The sequence below is a fragment of the Argopecten irradians genome, chromosome 2 (genome assembly GCF_041381155.1).
Source record: "Argopecten irradians isolate NY chromosome 2, Ai_NY, whole genome shotgun sequence".
NCBI classification, from domain to species: domain Eukaryota; kingdom Metazoa; phylum Mollusca; class Bivalvia; order Pectinida; family Pectinidae; genus Argopecten; species Argopecten irradians.
This window is the reverse complement of record NC_091135.1, coordinates 40,866,692-40,888,416: the sequence shown is the minus strand read 5'-3', so window position 1 is coordinate 40,888,416 and position 21,725 is coordinate 40,866,692. Positions and strand designations below refer to the sequence as shown.

At 34.1% G+C, this 21,725-nt stretch overlaps 1 protein-coding gene across 1 annotated transcript; it reads left to right on the top strand.

Annotated features, from left to right (window-relative positions):
• Positions 1-13,667: 13,667 nt before the first annotated feature.
• LOC138315497 (uncharacterized) lies at positions 13,668-21,664 on the top strand. Its single transcript, XM_069256559.1, has 3 exons — positions 13,668-13,843; positions 14,910-15,200; positions 20,945-21,664. Exons 1-3 carry the CDS (start codon positions 13,789-13,791, stop codon positions 21,343-21,345), a joined length of 747 nt encoding a protein of 248 aa, XP_069112660.1. The 5' UTR covers positions 13,668-13,788; the 3' UTR covers positions 21,346-21,664.
• Positions 21,665-21,725: the final 61 nt, after the last annotated feature.

Genomic DNA, 21,725 nt, shown 5'->3' with positions numbered 1-21,725 from the left:
TGTTAATGATATTAACGGAAACACAGGCTTAGACTGGGTTACATTTGTTACGCTATCAGTTGGTGTTGTGCTGTAATAATTATTTTTGAGAGGCTGTTAATCTACAAAATCTAACAATAATTCTTTTTTGCATTTCTATATATTTTTGTTGTTGTTGCTGTTGTTTTTACTGATTGATAGGAGTTTAAATAAATGATTACGAGTAATAATATGTTGTTGGGAAACATCTTTGCTGCGTCAAGCCAAGTATGAAAAAATTGCTGAAAAATCACATTTTTGAGCTTAAAATCTTATTTTTTCATTTCTTGCGTACAAATCACTACATTTATTGGATTATTTGGTCCTGATATGTATTTGTTGTTCTATTGTGGTCATTTTGATACCTCATTTGTCTATTTTAGTTGAAAAATATCAGTCTTATGACTATTCTTCATTTTTTAGTGAAATTCGAGATAGTGGCCATCTTAATGACGTCATAACCGGAACTTATACAATGTTAACATTGGTTTTTGTTGTTTTTGTTGTTTAAACTGATTGATAAGTGGTCAAAAAACTTATGAGAAATAATAGTTTGCTGTTAGGAAACATTTTTGCTGCGTCAAGCCAAATGTGTAAAATTTGTTGAAAAATCACCATTTTTGAGCTTAAAATCAGATTTTTTCATTTCCTGCGTAGAAATCACTACATATATCGGATATTTTGGTCCTGGTATGTATTTTTTGTTCTATTGTGGTCATTTTAATACCTCATTTGTCTACTTCGGTTGGAAAATGTTAATGTTATGACTATTTTTCAATTTTTAGTGAAATTCGAGATGGCGGCCATCTTGATGACGTCATAACCGGAAGTTCATCCCAACTTATGCAGTGTTAACATTTTGATTTGTGATCAGTGGGTCATAAGGGTTCAAAAAAAATATTGGTTCGGAGGTTTTTTTTTTGGGGGGGGTGCATGTGGGACCCTCCTAGCCCATGGCCTATTTATCAACCCTTTTTTAAAGGTATCTACGTGTACAATTTATCTCCCCACATATGATATTAATGTACATGTTACGTACAACGTACAGTCAGTGGCCATAATAATTTAATTAAGTACGCAAGTGAATATTTTTCTGTATATTATTAGTAATTTTACATATTTTTAATTGTTATTCCTAAAGTAATTTTACATTCAATCGTAACAAGATTTTATGTACTGACTAAGGACATTTTTGCACCCTATATATATTATCTAAAATATATGCCGTGCCATATTTATCAATAAATCGATCCTAAATGTAGACATGTAATTTTTATGACGCCATTTTACCATAGACAAAGAAGGAAATGGCGGCGTCATCAAACAATATTTTGATGTAATCGTTCACAACTCACACATATTGCAACGGAAGAACATGTACATTATTTCAAAATAAGCTTTAGATAAGTAGTTTTTATATTGTCAACTTTGAAGTTTTTATGGTTGCATAAAGGAGTTTTAAAAAATGTAAAATTACTAATAAAATATAGTATTTAGAATCGCTTGCGTACTGTATTATGGGCACTGACAAAGTTAGTAATTCAGGTTTTGATTTTTAATACATATACAGCAATGAAATGTACAAACATGAAAACCGTTGACTGTATACTATACAAACCCATTCTCAACTGTACATGTATTAGAATGTATAAAAGTATACATGTACTGTACACGTAAATGTTTCCATAATGAACAAATTAATCAAATGCAGGTACATTGTACTATGACTCTCTAATGAATTTACATATTTTTTTAAAGTCTACACAATCAATAAATAACAAGAATCTCGGAACCATATACACTTGACAAACAGGAATATACAATGTATTTCATAGCTAAAAGTTTGCAACGACATAATCATATAAATAGATTTATCTCTGTTGTTTCATAGTTATACGTATACCCTGAATAGGAATTTATAGACTCTTTAATCTTAACATATATAATTATATAAAGTTAGTCCCTTAAATTACCAAGTGATAAATTTTCAGAAGAACAAGATGCTTTGTGGTTTGTTTTGGGTTTTTTTCAGGGTGTAGATGGTGCTATAAACACACATGTACAGGAACCACCATTTGGGAAGACGGTTACACCGATCTTGGATGAAGGTTACTCCAATGTTGGAAGAAGGTTACACCGATCTTGAATGAAGGTAACACCAATTTGGAATGAACATTACACCAATCTTGGATGAAGGTTACACCAATTTGGGAAGAAGGTTACACCGATATTGGATGAAGGTTACACCAATTTAGGATGCAGGTTACACCGATCCTGGATGAAGGTTACACCAATTTGGGATGAAAGTTACACCTATTTTGGATGAAGGTTACACCGATTTGGGATGAAGGTTAAACCAATTTTGGATGAAGGTTACACCAAGTCGGGATGAGGTTACACCGATCCTGGATGAAGGTTTAGTTTAAACATATTTTATTTGAACAAAGTCAAAAGGAATTAGGCACAAGTTATACAACTTAGAATTGCCCTCTCCCATACAAATGTATATGATGTTACATAATCAAACATACAATAGCAGCATTAATGATTGTATATCAAATTATATGTAAAAGAAAGAAAGAAAAAAGAAACAAACAAACATTAATAATTATTGGTAGTCACATTTGATTTGTTTAGCCATACCAGCACCCACGTTTTATAGCTACATGTAAAATTGTTTCAACATTTGACATTCATGACGTGACTAATTCCATACAATTGAACATTAATTTTGTAAACAATCTAAAATGATATATAAATGATTTTACAATTAATATCTTACAAATACATTTTGGCATTAATGTTCTTTTAGAAAAAATATCATGAAACAAGTTTTGATAATGAAATGCCAGCAATCATCATTTAGCAATCAGTGAATGTTGTTCGATCAAACAAAGCGATTGGTATTTCTTATATATTCTTGAATTGTCAGGCGTATGCTTTCATTATCTTTCGGACTAAGTGTATCAGAACCATTAAGTATCAACTTCAAATTAATATTCGTATTATACAAAGACAATTTTCTCATAAGTATGACACGGTGGTCATTGAATTGGTCACATTGGGAAAATAATGAAATGCATTTTCTATAGGAAATAAACAACGACAAGATGGTGATAAAACTAAATTAACTTTGAATAAATCAGCATTTAACGCACTGCAACCATGACGAAGTCTTGTATGCATAATATCAAGTTTTCTGTTTCCAACTGACCGTCTTGCTACAGTCTTTCTGTTTGATTAGAGTTTTAAATTTTGTAACAGTTTCTGAAGATCTTACTGTCAAATCTAATGAATTCCAAAGCTTCACTGTACTGGGAAGAAACGATTTTTCAAATAGCACTAGGCGACACCTAGGGGATACATAATCATGATTATTTCTTAAGTTATAAACGGTACGTTCATTAACCCTATCATGTAAAATATCATGTAGATAAGAAGGAGCTATATTATGATGAATTTTATAAAATAATGATAATTTTTTCTGCTTCCGTCTTTCCGATAATGTGTCCCAACCAGTTTCCATATATAATGAATTTCTACTTGCGAAAGAGGTTAAACCTGTAACTATTCTGGCAGCTTCTAATTGTATTTTTTCTAATTTTTCTGAATCTAAATTGGTGCATCCATCCCACACCTCACTCGCGTATTCCAATAAAGGTCTAATAAACACAGTATATAATTTAGACAGCGTTTCCCCTTTTAATGTAAATTTCAACTTGCGCAAAACTGACAAATGCCGTGAGGCGGAGTTAGCGATATTAGTAATATGCGTTTCCCATTTCATATTTTCATTCAGAGTTATACCCAAGTGTTTGTGTAAACCACCGTTAGTCAAGATCGTGTTATCAAATTGCAAATTAATATCTAATTTTTCGAGAGAACCGTTAAATAAAACTACTTCGGTTTTATTAGGATTAAAATTTACTTTCCATTCCCTTGACCAGCGCTCTATAATTGATAAATCATGATTTATGTGTTGTTCAATATCTTGGATGTTATTTGAAGAATACGCGAGAGAGGTGTCGTCAGCAAACATTCTTGATAAGGAAAACAAATGCTCAGATATATCGTTTATGAATATCAAAAATAACAATGGTCCAAGAACCGACCCTTGAGGAACGCCAGCTTTTAAATAACCAGGATTTGAGTAACAATCACCAATAACGACAATTTGATTTCTATCACTTATATAATCTTTTACCCAATTATAGATATTTCCCCTGATACCATATGAAAAGAGTTTTTTAAGTAATCCACGATGCCATACCCTATCAAATGCTTTTGAAATATCGAAAAATACCATACATGTTTGTTGTTTATTTTCTAATGATACACATATATTATGATAAATTTCTAAAAGTTGGGACACGGTAGAGTGTCCCGGAAGAAAACCAGACTGATACTTATATAGAAGATTGTTATCGATGACAAAATTATGCAGATGTTTATAAATAGCCCGCTCAAAAACTTTACTTACAGTACTTAGAAGTGAAATCGGCCTGTAATTAGAGGTTAGAAAACGTTCACCCTTTTTGAATATAGGCGTTACCACAGCAGTTTTCCATTGACTAGGAAATTTACACTGTCTCTTGGATAGATTAAAAAGTAATTGCAAAGGAAAACACACGGTTTCAGCTGTGTTTTTTAACATTTCGTGACTAATAGTATCTTTACCAGTAGCTTTATTTAGCTTAAGAGTTGAAACAATATCTTTAACTTCTTGAACAGAAAAAAATACAGTTTCAATGGTATTTTGACATCTCGATGGAAATTCTGGTATGTTACATGGTTCATCAATAATTTCAGATATGGAACAAGAAAACGAATTCAGTAAATCAGTTTTTTTCTTGTTATCGTACACTAGTGTACCATTACCACTATCATATAATGGGGGGATAGATTCTGATAAAGCAGATTTTCCAATTAGACGATGCATCAATTTCCAATATGATTCTGAATCGTGTATAGCAAAATTGTCTATAATTCCATTAATATTTTCAAAAAAGGATACTTTAGCAATTTTTTTCATATTGTTAACCCGGTTTCGTTGGTGTTTAAATCTCAATATATCACCTGGACTATTAGAGCTACGTGTTTTTTTATGCAAACGATCTCTTTTTCTAATTTCAGTGCGTAATTCCGAGTTGAACCATGGTTTGTCATTTTTTCTGATAGTTACTATTTTTCTGGGTATACACATATAAGCAAAGTTTAGAAAGGAGTCAGTGAAAATTTCACAAGCTTCGTCAACGGAACAATTTTCAAATCTCTCTTGCCATGGAAATTCTCTGATTAATTTATTGAACTGATCATAGTCGGCATATTTATACAACCACATGTTACGCTGGTATGTTTTAGTAATGTTTTCTGTCAATTTAACAACCGCATGGGTAGCTGAATGGTCGCTAATTTCATTATTGACAGGAATTACAGAAGATTCAATAACATTTACAGTATCACTGACAAGTATAGGATCGATAAGTGTACTGGAATGAGCAGTGACACGAGTAGGTTCATTAATCACATTAGATAAACTAAAAAGAAGAAGAAGCTCATTGAGTCTATGATTTCGAACTCTAAGTAAGTCAATATTTATATCGCCAAATATGAGGACATTAGAACTGATACCAAGAGCACTCTCGATGGATGATTGAAAATTGTCCCCAAAAGGCATATTTGATCCTTCAGGACGATACACAGTGCATATAAGATAAGAACAATTAGTGAAATTTAACTCAACCCAGATAATCTCTCCCCCATCAAATTCCAAATCATGTCTACGTTTAAAATGAACGTCGTTTGATATGTAAACCATAACACCACCCCCAAAACAGTTTCTATCAAGTCTTATGGGCTCTGAATATCCCTCTATCAATACATCAGAATTTAAAACGTTTTCATCTAAGTGTGTTTCAGTTAAAAGTATACATGTGTATTCATTAGCCAGCTGTTCAATATCTCCAATTTATTGCGTATACTCCTTGCATTGAGGTGAAAAAATGATAATTCATTTTGCTCATGCTCGGGTCCGGGATTAGTTTCAATATCATTGCTTAGGATCAATATCAATAAAAATGTTAATTAATGATTATGGTTTGCTAAAAGAGGCTTATGATACTGAATACTAATGGTCATTCCATATTTCACAATCTGATTTAAGACGTTTAAAAACAATACTAAACAAATGAAAAAGAATAGATAAAAAAGATAACATACATTTATAGTGCAGTGATTCAATAACGCCATGAGTTTTTAAATAGTGTGTCCCAACCGCCGCTCTATATTGATCTATGTCAATACCCATTTACATAATAAAAACGACTAGCATCTATACATAGTGGAGCGACGAGACACACATTTTGAATAACCAAATGCTGGGTACTGGTATGGAACAAAGTATCAAATAAAAACGGAGACAAGCAAATGAAAAACAGAGAACAAAAAAAGCAAGATAAACATAATAAGTAATCAGAAACAGATTCCTTCATTCCTTCTATCAAGAGGGATTGGCAGCAAAAGAAATAATATGAACGGTATTTGAATATCCTTGCTTTCTATTAATAAACTGACAACATATAGACATAGATCTTTTCAACATTAACCATTAATAGTTGTACATATTTATCAAAACATATATACAATACATGTTCAAATCAAAAGGATAGTGGTGAAAGTGGGGTTTGTATTTTTGAATTTTGATTGTGGACCTTATTAATTAATTAATTAGTTAATTCACACATTGCTATATCTAAATATCTATACATTTCCTACAAATACCTAGATACGTGTATAAACTAAATTTCCTGGTAAGTAATTGGTAAATATATTGTATACAAAATTTGCTTAATACCAATTAATTAAATCTATTGGCAACAAAGACATGTACTATTCAATTTTGGTGCTATATGATGAGATACAAAGGGCTAGAATTCTAATATGAGAAATGTATTCAAAGGTGTATTCAATAAGGTAATGTTATATTAATAACATTACAAATGATATTTTATATATCAGTGTCTTGGGTCACGAATGTCTATTTCGTAATGGGTTCGGATAAGAACTTTACGGCTGTCTGGAGTTTCTTTCAGAAATATGCGCCCATCCATCGTCCAGAATGCGTAGATACTTTTATCGTTTTTCAGCTGGAGTAGATGTGAAATTAGACCTTGGCGGTATTTCGTTAGGTCTTCCGTTATGAATGTTCTGTTCGGGTTACGCGCCAGTTTCGCTTTCGCCATGATGAAGGTTACACCAATTGAGGATGAAGGTTACACCTATATTGGATGAAGGCTACACCAATTTAGGAAAAAGGTTACACCTATTTTGGATGAAGGTTACACCTATCCTGGATTAAGTTTACACAAAAAAGGTGGCCCCACAGCTGCCTCCTTTTTTGGTGTAACGTTACACCAAATTTTTTAGGATTAAGGTTAACCAAAAAGGTGGCACCACAGCTGCCTCCTTTTTTGGTGTAACTTAACTCCACAGGTGTAAAGTACTGGTGTAACTTTACGCCAGTGGTGTAACCTAAAAATTTGATGTAACGTTGCACCAAAAAAGGAGGCAGCTGTGGTGCCACCTTTTTTTGGTGTAACTTAACACTCAAAAGTTTACAGCGTAGTACTTACGGTAAGCTAATAACTTTTGCGACTCTACAAAATTATAAATCTTGGTCTTACATTCCAATTTCAAAAATTGAAATTTTCGGAAAAGTAGTGGGCCTTTAAGTTAAGTTTTCTGTTTAAAATACAATAAATAGCTATTAACGTTAAGTGCATGTTATTTTGCAGAGCGAAGAAATAGCTTCCGTAGAAAGAAAACAAACCTATATATGTAACCTGCTATCCTCTCTTCAAAATCGCGACCAACCGTTGACAGAACATTTGTGAAAAACAAATAATCATAAACCACTTAGTTATACCAGTTTGATTTATATATATCTTTAAAAAAATACTTCCCAGGTTAATGACCATGCATGTGTTATAGTGTTTACTCACCAGACCTGTCGCTGTCTATCCGAGCCCCATCTACAGTTATATAGTGTCATTATACATTAACACATTTAATACCCGATATTTGATATATGGAAGACTGATGCGTTAAGATAAAACTACGCCTCAGAAACTTTAAAAGTAACGGTGTTATACAATACAATTAGATATTATGCCTTTAAGGTGTTTAGACCGACGTGGCAGGTGCCTCTGGTTATTTAATTCCATGGTTTATAAGCATGTGCGAATTAAACAGGTTCGTTTAAAAGTACGATTTGCCATTAACTAAACGAATTTGCATATATTTTCCATCGAAGACAACAGTAAATGCATGCACGGGGCTTAATCGGCGGTAACGGTAGCTCGCGCAACAAATACCATTGCAGGTTGTGCACCACTCCATGCCGATACTTTGTAGTGAGTGTAGTGTAGTTTTATCGCCCGATATGGTTGAATGATCAAACACCTGATACAAGACAGATGATGTCATATGATTTTCATTGTAGTATTTGATGATATTTTAATGTTGGAACATCTAATCTCTTTTGAATGCCTATAGTAAGGACATTTGGGGTACATTATGTGTACTACTCCGCCCAATACACTAACCGATAGTTTGATGTCTTATCTAATGTAATGTAAACTTATCTTCACCTTTCAAATATACATGTATTTAAAAAGAGAAATTTTGAAATTAAGAACATAATGTCGACTTACCACAGGTGGTAGAGGTGAATGGTCATTGCTGAAGTCCAAGCATATATACCAGGGGCGTAGGAAGCGGGGGGCAGGGTGGGTGGCAACGGCTTCCCCCCCCCCATCCCCAGGATGGGGGGCTTATGTCTTTTTGCCCCCCCCCCCCCCCCCCCCATTTTCGCCGACTGAAATTTTCTAAAACTTCTTATTTGAAAGAAAAAAAAGGGTCCACCTGCACATTTTTCGCACTTCATTCTAGAAAATTTTCCGCTGCGCGACGCATTTCCTAAAACGTTCAAGCACATAATGTCAAACTTTAAATAGCAAAAATTCAATACACACGAAATAGACTAAAATGTCCATCAAGGAATTCTATGTACAATTTTAAAAAATGTCTCTTAAAAGACCAATTTGTTTATATGTCTTAGCGAGACAATTAATTCATTTTTTATATTACACAACAATGTGCCGATGGTGTGAAGCCGGTATCTTCAGATCGAGTAGGGTTGCACAATGTTATGGCGACCCAATTATCATTTCTAAATGCAGGTAGCTTTAAATCGAAAAATTACCATGTTAAGAACGCTTTATAAGAATTAAAATACATAGTAAAACTCATCTCCGCCATACTAAATCGTAATTTTTTCCTCCGGGGAAACCCCCGGACCCCCTAACATCAAATTCTCGCGCCTTTGGGCGCTCGCAAATTTAACAAAAATGCATCGTAAAACTCATCTAAGTCATTCTAAATCGTATTTTTTTCGGGGGAGACACCCGGACCCCCCAAACATCAAAATCTCGCGCTTTCGGGCGCTCGCAAATTTTTCAAAACTCATTTAAGCTATTCTAAATCGTAATATTTTCCCGGGGAGGCCCCGGACCCCCTAAACACCAAAATCTCGCGTTTTCGGGCGCTCGCAAAATCATCAAAATACATTGTAAAACTCCTCTCAGCCATTCTAAATTACAATATTTTCCCGGGGGTCACCCTCAGACCCCAAAATCACAAAACGCTCGCGCCTTCGACGCCCACACGCTAATTTGGCCAATTTGCGTATTCGTTATTTTCTTTTAGTGACCCCACTGTCTATAAATGTGTACTGTTTTCAATTTCAATTCTTTTATTACTTTCGGCCATTCGGCCTATCAGTCATACATATATTGAACATAAATTTCAGCATGACATATACAATATTTATATCATATAGAGAATGTAATATAAATGTATAGTTACAACATGTACTTTTATCTAATAAATGAATCATAATGACTACATATCAGTCTATACCTTGATTATTTCTTAGTTTTGATGCCTCGTATATATATTTTCCTAATGAACGTAACTCCTTTATATTTTTCACTCTTAATAACTCAATTAATTTAAATACAGATGGGTTTTTCCAGTAGTAACTCTTAATATATTTTTTTCTGACATTATTGTATTTGTTACATTGCAGGATAAAATGATATTCGTCTTCAATTTCTCTTGAATCACACATACTACAAAAACGTCTTAATCTTGGAGTATTATTATATCTACCAGCTTCAATAGCTAAACAGTGTGAAGATAAACGCAACTTGGTAAGACAAACTCTATACCGTTTATCAATATATTTCGTGAGATAAAAAGGCAAGGTAATATTATCAACAACATATTTATATATATGGCATTTTGGAGATGCCTCCAATAAAGAATGTAAATGTTGTTTGGCTTGGTCAAAAATTCTAAGCTTAATCATTGGCAAAATGTTATTACTACAATTTCCATATAGTTGCTGGTTTTCCCAAACATATCCAAAACCAAGTGAAAAAAGTTCATTTTTAACAGCAGTGACCCAATTAAAACAATTTCTTGTGTTACCATTTCTTAGAAATTCATATGATCGATTTAAGATGCAATTTTTGAATTAATTAATTTAAACCAATATTTGATAATTCTAAATTTCCTGTAATATTCCAATGGATATTGTCCTAACTCACAGTAAATCATAGAATTTGTGGTAGATTTTTTTAGTTAAAGATGCTTGACAAATGGTTTTTTTCACTATTAAAAACAGGAGCAGATGATTTAGTATTTTTCTTCAGTTACAAAAGTTACTTACTTTACACCATTACCATCATTGAAATGTTTGAGCTTCTAATTTTACTTCAAGTTAGAAATGTGAAAAATAATTAATTGCATCCCGAAAAAATTCCGTACCACTATATCTTATATGGAATGAACTACTGAATGCGCATGCACCAAAGGCAAAATAAATTATTTTATATTACTTTTTGTGTTAATTAGACTAATATATACACGATTATTGTTCAAATGATGAATATAATTTATGCTCTGTCGGCGGTGGAGCATCTTTAAGTATTTGTTTGCAAAAATGAGTATGAATCTTTTCAATGTCATTTGCTTTTGACGAGCCCCATACTTCACAACCATAGTTTAAGATACTCCCTATATATGTATCAAAAAGATGTAGCATAGTTACAATATTTCATTTCATATTGTTAGATTTTTTAAAGAGGGCAAACATGGCTTTGCGGCCTTGATTTGATAATTGGCTTTGGATACTTTGAAATTTATTTTTGAATTTCAAACATACTCCTAAATATGTGAATTCATTAACACAAACAAGATCACTGCCTTGATATGTCCATTTCTCGTTAGCATGTACAGTACCACCTTTTCGGAAAACAATAACCTTTGTTTTTTCTGTATTAACAGCTAGTTTCCATTTATTAGAGTACCTTCCTAGGTTATCTAGTAAATCTTGCAGACCCTGAACAGTCTCCGAAAATAACACCATATCGTCAGCATAAAGCATCAGAAATAAACTCAGATCTTGAAAGTCATATTGCGAATTACAATGAGATATGAAGAAGGATTCAAAATCATTAACATATAAAGAAAAAAGTATTGGGGAGAGAATTTCTCCTTGGAAGAGACCGATTTTGTTATCAAAAAAGTCTGAGATTTGACCATTAAGACTTACACATGATTTCACATGCCCATATAAGGATTTAATCAATTTGAGGAGTTTCCCTCGTATTCCTAACTTTGACAATTTAAACCATAAATGTATACGATCTACACGATCGAACGCTTTTTTGAAAGTCAACAAAACAGCAGTATAAACGTTTGTTATTACTAAAAGACTTTGTAATTATTGAATGTAACGCAAATATAGCATCAATTGTGCTCATTTCAGGACGAAAACCAAATTGAGCATCTGATAAAACGTCGTAAGATTCACTCCATTTCAGCAATCTACGATTCAATATCGATGTAAAAAGTTTACCAAGACAACTTAATAGACTTATACCTCTGAAATTACTAGGATTTGATTTATCTCCTTTTTTGTGTACCGGAGTGATTACAGCTCTAGACCATTCAGCGGGAAAATATCCCGAATTTAAAATGCTATTGAATAAAGAACAGAGTGCCGGTAAAAGTAAAGTTTTCCCGTATAATAAACATTCATTTAAAATACCATCCATCCCGTGAGCTTCCCGTAAATGTGTACAAAGATTAAATTTAATGATATAAGAAAAAATGTACATAAAGCATATACGGTTGGAAGTTGAGTTAATCTCCTCCTGTAGGTGTGGCGGGGGGGGGGGGGGGGGTTACAAAATATTTGAGCAAAATATTGGAGACCTTTGCCCCCCATTACGTTTCATCTTCCTACGCCACTGTATTCAGTAGGTTTATAAAGGAATTGCTGTTTAAGTTATATGTGCCTTAGAGAAAATTTTGTCATTTTGTTTTTTTCTCCGATAATCCATCTGAAAACCCATAAGGTTTGAGTAATTAAGCCGTGAAAATAATTCAGATTGAAAGTAAAAAAATCATGTATGGTGCCTCATAAACATTATTCATAAAACAAACAGCACGGCACAAGTAGGACATATTACAAACAGAACAAAATATTTCATTTCTTTGGTTTTGTGTTTGTTTTGGTACTTGTAAACAGACCTTTTCGTATATGAGTATCAGTTGATGCATATGCCCTCATACATCTCATGAACGTAACTTTTTTCTATTGTTTGTATAATTTATCACTATCAAAAACATGTTTTTTCTTGATTTATTAATTATTTTTGTCAATATCTAATCAGCTGATAAATTTAATTTATCCTCATGTTATGTTATGTAATTTGTACTTGTATTTTGCTACTTTAATATATTATGTTTTATTATTATGTACTATTCAATTTGGAGGCTAATAAAGAAATATTCAATTTGGAGGCTAATAAAGAAATAGTAATGTTACATTTAATTAATTGATTAATTTAAATCGTTTATGAAATGATGTAGCATTAACGGTAATATATTAAAGTTTGGGACTGAACTTATTTTAACAGTTACATTTAAGAAAATAAAATCCGCTTTGTGTTAAGGTATGTCTTTTATTTATGCATATTTAATAGCTATAGAAGTAATATACATGCATTCTGTCATTGCCCTTTTTAATTAAAATTACTATGAAACAATGATATGTTAAACCAATATAGGCATACAGAAGAACAGCTACATGTAATAAAAAGTTATTATAAATATTGCCAACATGAATTAGTTCATACCTTCATGATTCAATAATAACTGTGAATTTTTTTCCTTATGATGAAGGTCGTTTTAGTTTTGATATTTCACACTGATGAGTTCAGAAACACAAAATAAATATCTAATAAAGACTTGTTACTTTTCTATACGGTTTTAACATCTGTATATATAATAACACACAGAAATCTGCTCTCCAAATGTATTATCAAAGTCTGGTGAGCGTCTCTATGTATGTCGAGGTATATATCAGAAATTAATCCCTGTCCAAGATTTATATATAATGTTAATAAAGCTGTTGTGTTTATCCAGCCAGACGGTCATTGTTTACGTCATGTGGTCAGCGAAGCTTACCGAACCTATTCAACAGGTTTGTATACAAACATGTTTGTGCACGGATTAGTGCGAGAGTGTTGATAACTGGCATTGCAGTCCAACTTATTAACTTTTACTATAAGAACATACCTACAAGTATATACCACATCGACAAGTGACATTGACAAGGGTACATGTGATATTTACAAAATGAAGAATTTTGTATATGTACTCTATACAGTTTTACTTTCCAGCTATATATATGGTAAGTTTTATAATAATTTTGTCTTTTTGAAGACTTAACTGGTATCCACAGTGCATGCTTTTTATTATTTTTTTTGTTTTGTTTCGATCCCTACAATTAGTTTATCGTTATTTTTCGGAACTTAACTTGTTACACACATTCTTTATTCGTAATTCTTCTTATTGCATTATTACGTAGGCCTCTGTTGGAATCTCATTCTCGGGACGTTGTACATTTTATAGATTTCACGGTTACTATTAAAATGATATACAACTATGGAGATTGCAGCGGAGGCCTCGCGCATGGATATTATATCGGCCACACAGACACTATGAATTTTGATTAGATGACTTTCAACAATCTAGAGTAATGTTTGTCATAAACGGGCTTAAATCGTCTTAATTACGGCACATTGTATAGATGCGTAGGATGATTTATAAAGGATGATTATCGCTCTTTCCAACGGTAGTAACCGCTATTCTCTAACCGCTAAAGGTAGGTAGGTTAGAAATTTGGAGTCTAATGGCTTGCCACCCTTCTCGCATTTATCGTTTTTTGATATAGACCTCTAAAACGTCTAAAAATGGTCTTAGGGCACTCTGGTGGGTCCATGATTACATAATCTGTAACTAATTACTGTGACAAAAAATAACTGACGAAACAAGTTGTTGCGCGCCCGCTCCTGACCCCATTTCGATATTCCAGGCGTTACTATCACTGACGTTATATTCACCCCTGCATGGGCTATCTTATAGTGAAACTGAAGGCAGCAGAAAACACAGGTAAATTGATCCTTTGAAGTAAAAAAAAAATAAAAAATATCGAATAACGATAAACTGTGTACTGTGACTGTGTAGCATTGAAGTTGGCCGCTGCTCTCTCTGTAATCTTCAGAGGAAATCTCTGCAGGTTTATAATTGGTCAGATTTTTTCTTCTGAACTGCCTTCAATTCATTATGAGATAGTACAGGGGTGGATTTAACGTTAGTGATAGTAACCCCTGGAGTATCGGGGATGTCCTAACCCCGGTCCAAATAACACAGGTAAAAGAGATGTACTTTCAACTGGTTCTTTTTCCTGATTTCAGACGCCTTTGGTGGAGAACATTGTGAAGCCTCGTCTCAGACTTTGACGGTAAACCAGTACTGTGAAGTGGGCGGATGTTGTATTCCCGGTAATCTACAAACACTGTCGAAAAATTCAGAACTATGCTGTGTCAATTTCCTCATCGTCATACTCATCTGTGTGTTCATCGGTCTCCCGATTTTTGTCCTCACAGCTATCTGTTTAGTCATCGTCATCATAAGATGTGTAAAAACAAAAAAGCAAACATCCATAACTTCACTTCCAGTGGCAAGGAACAATCAACCACAGGAGCGTAAGTAAAATGTTTTCTTAAACTTAGCCTTAATCTGCGTTATCAGTTACCCTCTTTGAGCACAACTTGTTAGGGTTTGTTTTCTACATAGGACGCTCGAGACGTGTGCGTTTGTTTCTTGAAATTGATGTACGAAATTGCATTGGAAGTACGAAACGTTTACGTGTGTTTGTTTCATTGGAAGTACGAAACGTTTATGTGTGTTTGTTTCATTGGAAGTACGAAACGTTTACGTGTATTTTTCTTAGCACTAGAAGTACGAAACGGTATACGTGTGCTTGTTTCTTAAAAACATTAATAACAAAAGCACAACACCAAATATATGCAAGCACGAAACAGTAGAGATCGTTTTTGCTGTCTAAAGTTAACTACCGCGCGGCATTTAGGACGACGGCGGGAAACATAAAACGACCCGTTATGAAAATTAACATTTTATTTATTCTAATTAATCAGTTCTGAAGGTGATGATAAGTGTGCTAGTAAACGTATAGTTAATAACTTCTGCGACTCTACAAAATTATTGATCTCGTTTTACATTCCTATTTTAAAAATTTAAAAGCCGTTTCGGAAAGGTAGTGGCCCTTTAAGTGTATTTGCTGCACTAGAAGTACGAAAGGTATACGTGTGCTTGTTGCACCGGAAGCACGAACGTACGACAGATTTACGTGAGTTTGTTACATTGGAAGTACGAAACGTTTACGTGTGTTTGTTGCATTGGAAGTACGAAACGTTAACGTGTGTTTGTTGCATTGGAAGTACGAAACGTTTACGTGTGTTTGTTGCATTTGAAATACGAAAGGTTTACGTTTTTGTTGCATTGAAAGTACAAAAGGTTTACGTGTGCTTGTTGCATCGGAAGCACGAAACGTTTAAGTGTGTGTGTTGCATTGGAAGTACGACAGGTTCACGTGGGTTTGTTACATCGGAAGTACGAAACGTTTACGTGTGTTTGTTACATTGGAAATACGAAACGTTTCGTGCGTTTGTTACATTGGAGGTACGAAAGGTTTACGTGGGTTTGTTACATTGGAAGTACGAAAGGTTTACGTGCGTTTGTGACAATTGAAATACGAAACATTTACGCATGTTTGTTACATTGGAAGTACGGAAATTTTACGTGCGTTTGTTACATTGGAAGTACGAAACGTTTACCTGTGTTTGTTACATTGGAAGTACGAAAGGTTTACGTGTGTTTGTTACATTGGAAGTATCGAAAGGTTTACGTGTGTTTGTTACATTGGAAGTATGAAAGGTTTATGTATGTGTGTTACATTGGAAGTACGAAATGTTTACGTGCGTTTGTTACATTGGAAGTACGAAAGGTTTCGTGCGTTTGTTTTGTTAAGTTACACCAAAAAAGATGGCACCACAGCTGCCTCCTTTTTTGGTGCAACGTTACACCAAATTTTTAGGTTACGCCACTGGTGTAAAGTTACACCAGTGGTGTTAAGTTACACCAAAAAAGGAGGCAGCTGTGGTGCCACCTTTTTGGTGTAACCTTAATCCTAATAATTTGGTGTAACGTTACACCAAAAAAGGAGGCAGCTGTGGTGCCACCTTTTTTGGTGTAAACTTAATCCAGGATAGGTATAACCTTCATCCCAAATCGGTGTAACCTTCATCCAAAATGGGTGTACCCTTTTTCCTAAATTGATGTAACCTTCATCCAAAACCGGTGTAACCGCATCCCAAATTGGTGTAACTTTCATCCAAAATTGGTGTAACTTTCATCCAAAATAGGTGTAACCTTCATCCAAAATTGGTGTAAACTTCATCCAGGATCGGTGTAACCTCATCCCAAATTGGTGTAACCTTCATCTCAAATTGGTGTAACCTTCCCAAATTGGTGTAACCTTCATCCAAAACAGGTGTAACCTTCATCCCAAATTAATGTAACCTTCATCCAAAATAGGAGTAACCTTCATTCCAAATTGGTGTAACCTTCATCCTAAATTGGTGTAACCGTCATCCAATATAGGTGTAATCTTCTTCCAAAGATCGGTGTAACGTTCATTCCAAATTGGTGTAACCTTCATCCAAGATAGGTGTAACCGTCTTCCCAAATTGGTGGTTCCTGTACACGTTTGTTTATAGCCCCATCTACACCCTGAAAAAATACAAAACAAACCACAAAGCATCTTGTTCTTCTGAAAATTTATCACTTGGTAATTTAAGGGACTAACTTTATATAATTATATATGTTAAGATTAAAGAGTCTATAAATTCCTATTCAGGGTATACGTATAACTATGAAACAACAAAGAGTTAAATTTATTTATATCATCATGTCGTTGCAAACTTTTAGGTATGAAATACATTGTATATCCCTGTTTGTCAAGTGTATATGGTTCCGAAATTGTTGTTATTTATTGATTTTGTAGATTAAAAAAATATGTAAAATCATTAAGGATTCATAGTACAATGTAACTGCATTTGATCAATTTGCTCATTATGGAAACTTTTATACATTCTAACAAATACACAGATGAGAATAGGATTGTATAGTATACAGTTAACGGTTTTCATTTTGGAACATTTAATTGTTGTATATGTATTAAACATCAAAATCTAAATCACTGTCTTTGTCAGTGGCCATAATACAGTACGCAAGCGATTCTAAATACTATATTTTATTAGTAATTTTACATTTTTTAAAACTCCTCTATGCAACCATAAAAACTGCAAAATTGACAACATAAAAACTACTTATCTAACGCTTATTTTGAAATAATGTACATGTTCTTCCGTCGCAATATGTGTAAGTTGTAAACGATTACATCAAAACAACGTTTGATGACGCCGCCATTTTCTTCTTTGTCTATAGTAAAATGACGTCATAAAATTATATGTCTACACTTAAGATCGATTTATCGATAAATATAGCACGGAATATATTTAGATAATATATAAACATGTATATATGTATGGTGCAAAAACTGTCCTTAGTCAGTACATAAAATCTTGTTACGATTGAATGTAAAATTACTTTTGGAGTAACAATTAAAGATATGTAAAATTACTAATAATATATAGAAAAATATTCACTTGCGTACTTTATTAAATTATTATGGCCACTGACTGTACGTTATACGTAACATGTTCATTAATATTATATGTGGGGAGATAAATTGTACATGTAGACATCTTTAAAAAAGGGTTCTAATTACTTACGCAATACATGTACAACCACCAGACTTGATAATGCCTTTAGTTCCCATAAGTATCTGTCGTGTCACAGGTATACACTTGGTTGGAAAAGTTTATATGCATTGTCATCTTTATAATGCCTGATCCGGTCTTGACCCAAACCACAATCACTATTGAGATCCACAAAGATATATCCAAACCCGATATCGGGTAGCTGGGACTTGCAATTTGACATCGTAAAAACATCCGGCATTAACAACCATCGTCCTCCTATTTCGAGATGTTTCTTCCTCGATAGACGATAAATTTAACTGGTCGGCAACTTCGGTAATTTTAAAAGTGCCCCTTTTTTGTTAGATGTTGTTATTCCCCTCTCTGTCAAATAATCTTTGAGCTGGCCGTCATTTTGTACAGAACATGCCTAAATAAAGTCCCTTAGGCCTATGGTTTGGTGTAAAGTAACACCATTGTGATGTAAGGTAACACTTCAAACGATGATCTGGTGTAAAGTAACACCGCTGAGGTGTAAGGTTACACTTTCAAGTTATGGTTTGGTGTAAAGTAACACCATTGTGATGTAAGGTAACACTTCAAACGATGATCTGGTGTAAAGTAACACCGCTGAGGTGTAAGGTTACACTTTCAAGTTAGGATTTGGTGTAAAGTGACACCACTGTGGTGTAAAGTTACCCTTTCATATTACGCTTTGGTGTACTGTAACACCACTGTGGTGTAAGGTTACCCTTTCATATTACGCTTTGGTGTAAAGTAACTTCACTGTGGTGTAAGGTTACCTTTTCAAGTTAGGATTTGGTGTACTGTAACACCACTGTGGTGTAAGGTTACCCTTTCATATTACGCTTTGGTGTAAAGTTACTTCACTGTGGTGTAAGGTTACCTTTTCAAGTTAGGATTTGGTGTAAAGTAACACCACTGTGGTGTAAGATTACCCTTTCATAGTACGCTTTGGTGTAAAGTAACACCACTGTGGTGTAAGGTAACACTTCAAACGAAGATCTCGTGTAAAGCAACACCGCTGTGGTGTAAGGTTACCCTTTCAAGTTATGAATTAGTGTAAAGAAACACCAATGTGGTGTAAGGTTACCCTTTCATATTACGCTTTGGTGTAAAGTAACACCACTGTGGTGTAAGGTTACCTTTTCAAGTTAGGATTCGGTGTAAAGTAACACCACTGTGGTGTAAGGTTACCCTTTTATTTTACGCTTTAGTGTAAAATAAGACCACTGTGGTGTAAGGTAACACTTCAAACGAAGATCTGGTGTAAAGTAACACCGCTGTGCTGTAAGGTAACCCTTTCAAATTATGATTTGGTGTAAAGTAACACCACTGTGGTGTAAGGTTACCCTTTCAAATTAGGCTTTGGTGTAAAGTAACACACCTGCGGCGTAAGGTTAAACTTTCAAGTAAGGATCAGGTGTAAAGTAACACCGCTGTGGTGTAAGGTTTAAGTGAAAAGTTGGTGTAAAGTAACACCACCGGGGTGTAACGTTACACTTTCAAGTGAGAATTTGGTATAAAGTAACACCAACGGGGTGTAAAGTTACACTTTCAAGTGAGAATTTGGTGTAACGTAACACCATTTTGGTGTAACGTTGCACACTTACACCAACTTTGGATTGAAGTTACACCAAATTTGGGTAAACAATACACTTTTCATTGTTTGGATTAACTTTACACCAGGAACGGTGTTATCGTTTTTTACACCGATATTGGTGTTAAGTAACACGTTAAAAACACCATAAACGGATTAAGTTAACACTAAAAGTGTACAGTGTAAGAAACGTTTACGTATGTTTGTTACATTGGAAGTACGAATCGTTTACGTATGTTTGTTACATTGGAGGTACGGTGCGCTTTGTTAGTGTTTCTTGTAATGGGAAGTACGAAACGTTTACGTGACTATATACGTTTCCTGCATTGTGAATATGACACATTTTCTTGATCACAATGCAAGAAATGCACACAAGCGTGTTGTGTTCCAAATGCAAGATACCTCCAACCGCACTTCTGCTGTTAGTTCTTCCCACACATATCACGTGGAAGAGATTTACAAGTAAAGCTTATTAGCAATATTGACAGATATCTGTATGCCTGTTTATGGCTTCCTTTACTAAGTACTAAACGGAGACAACGAACAGACTATGATCAGATTGCATGTCACTCCCGCCATACTTTCTTTCCATAATAACATTTTACAATTTCCTGTCTTTTATTTTCTCTACGGCTGCATAGTACGAAACATCTGAAGGAGAAAAAACCCCATTACGATTTAAATGGGCTTTTAATTTATTGTTAGTATACACATACATAGTTATGAAACTGACTAATTTTGTGATAAGTAATTAAGCATTGATATCAATAACGTCATTTTGGGATTGGCTGGAGCATTTAAAGACATTCAATAACAAACATAACTTGAGATGGCGAATGAAAATATCTTGAAAGGCAAAGAAAGAGATCAGGACGAAACAAAGAAATAGAATTCTGATACCTTAAATTGATTTTAAGTTGTACACCTTGCATTGAAATTCCTCATCAACCGTTAACCTATGCGTCATGTTTTTTGTTTTCTTCAGTGCCTAAGCCACCGGCCTACTCAGCCAGCGAAATACAAAGAACATGTCCTGTTTACTCGCCAAACAGACTCTGGCAGTCACGTCCATCAATGGTACTTCCAGGAGCTATCAGTCATTCAAGGGGATCACAACACGCGCAACCAGTTCCATCAGGATCACGTGACAACACACACCAATCAAACTTCCCTACGTCACCACCTCCGCCTTACTCATCACGTGTCAGTGCCGTTGACAGGTCATTGTCAGCTTCTTCTGTGTCTACAACAGCATCACAGGGATCACGTGATTCCCCGGTAACCATACCAACAACAGATCGAAATAGATCGCCCCCCATAGCAATAGTTGATTTAACAGAAAGTGAAAACGAGGCGCAGGAAAGTGATGACTTGGCGTACATTTAGTTAGACTTATTATATCAAAAAAATATCTATTGTATACGTAATACATACATATATTTTTTGTACATGCATTTTCATATATTCATATTAATTACGTTTTGTTATTTATGCAAATAAAACATTTTTGAAGGTCTATAAATAACTGTTCCTCACTATAATGTATTCCATTTTATTCAAGCTGACGTTTTCATAAATATGGTGCCTTGGCGTATTTCACCATTTGTGATGCTTAACAGTAATGTCAAAACATTAAGCTGACATTCAATGACAATGGTTCATGTAAAGCATTGTCAACATAGATCAAGTTAAAAGAAATTGGGAAAGTGAAACTGGCAGGCAGTATCAGGAACAAATGTCGAATAAATATCAAAGTCACAACCAAC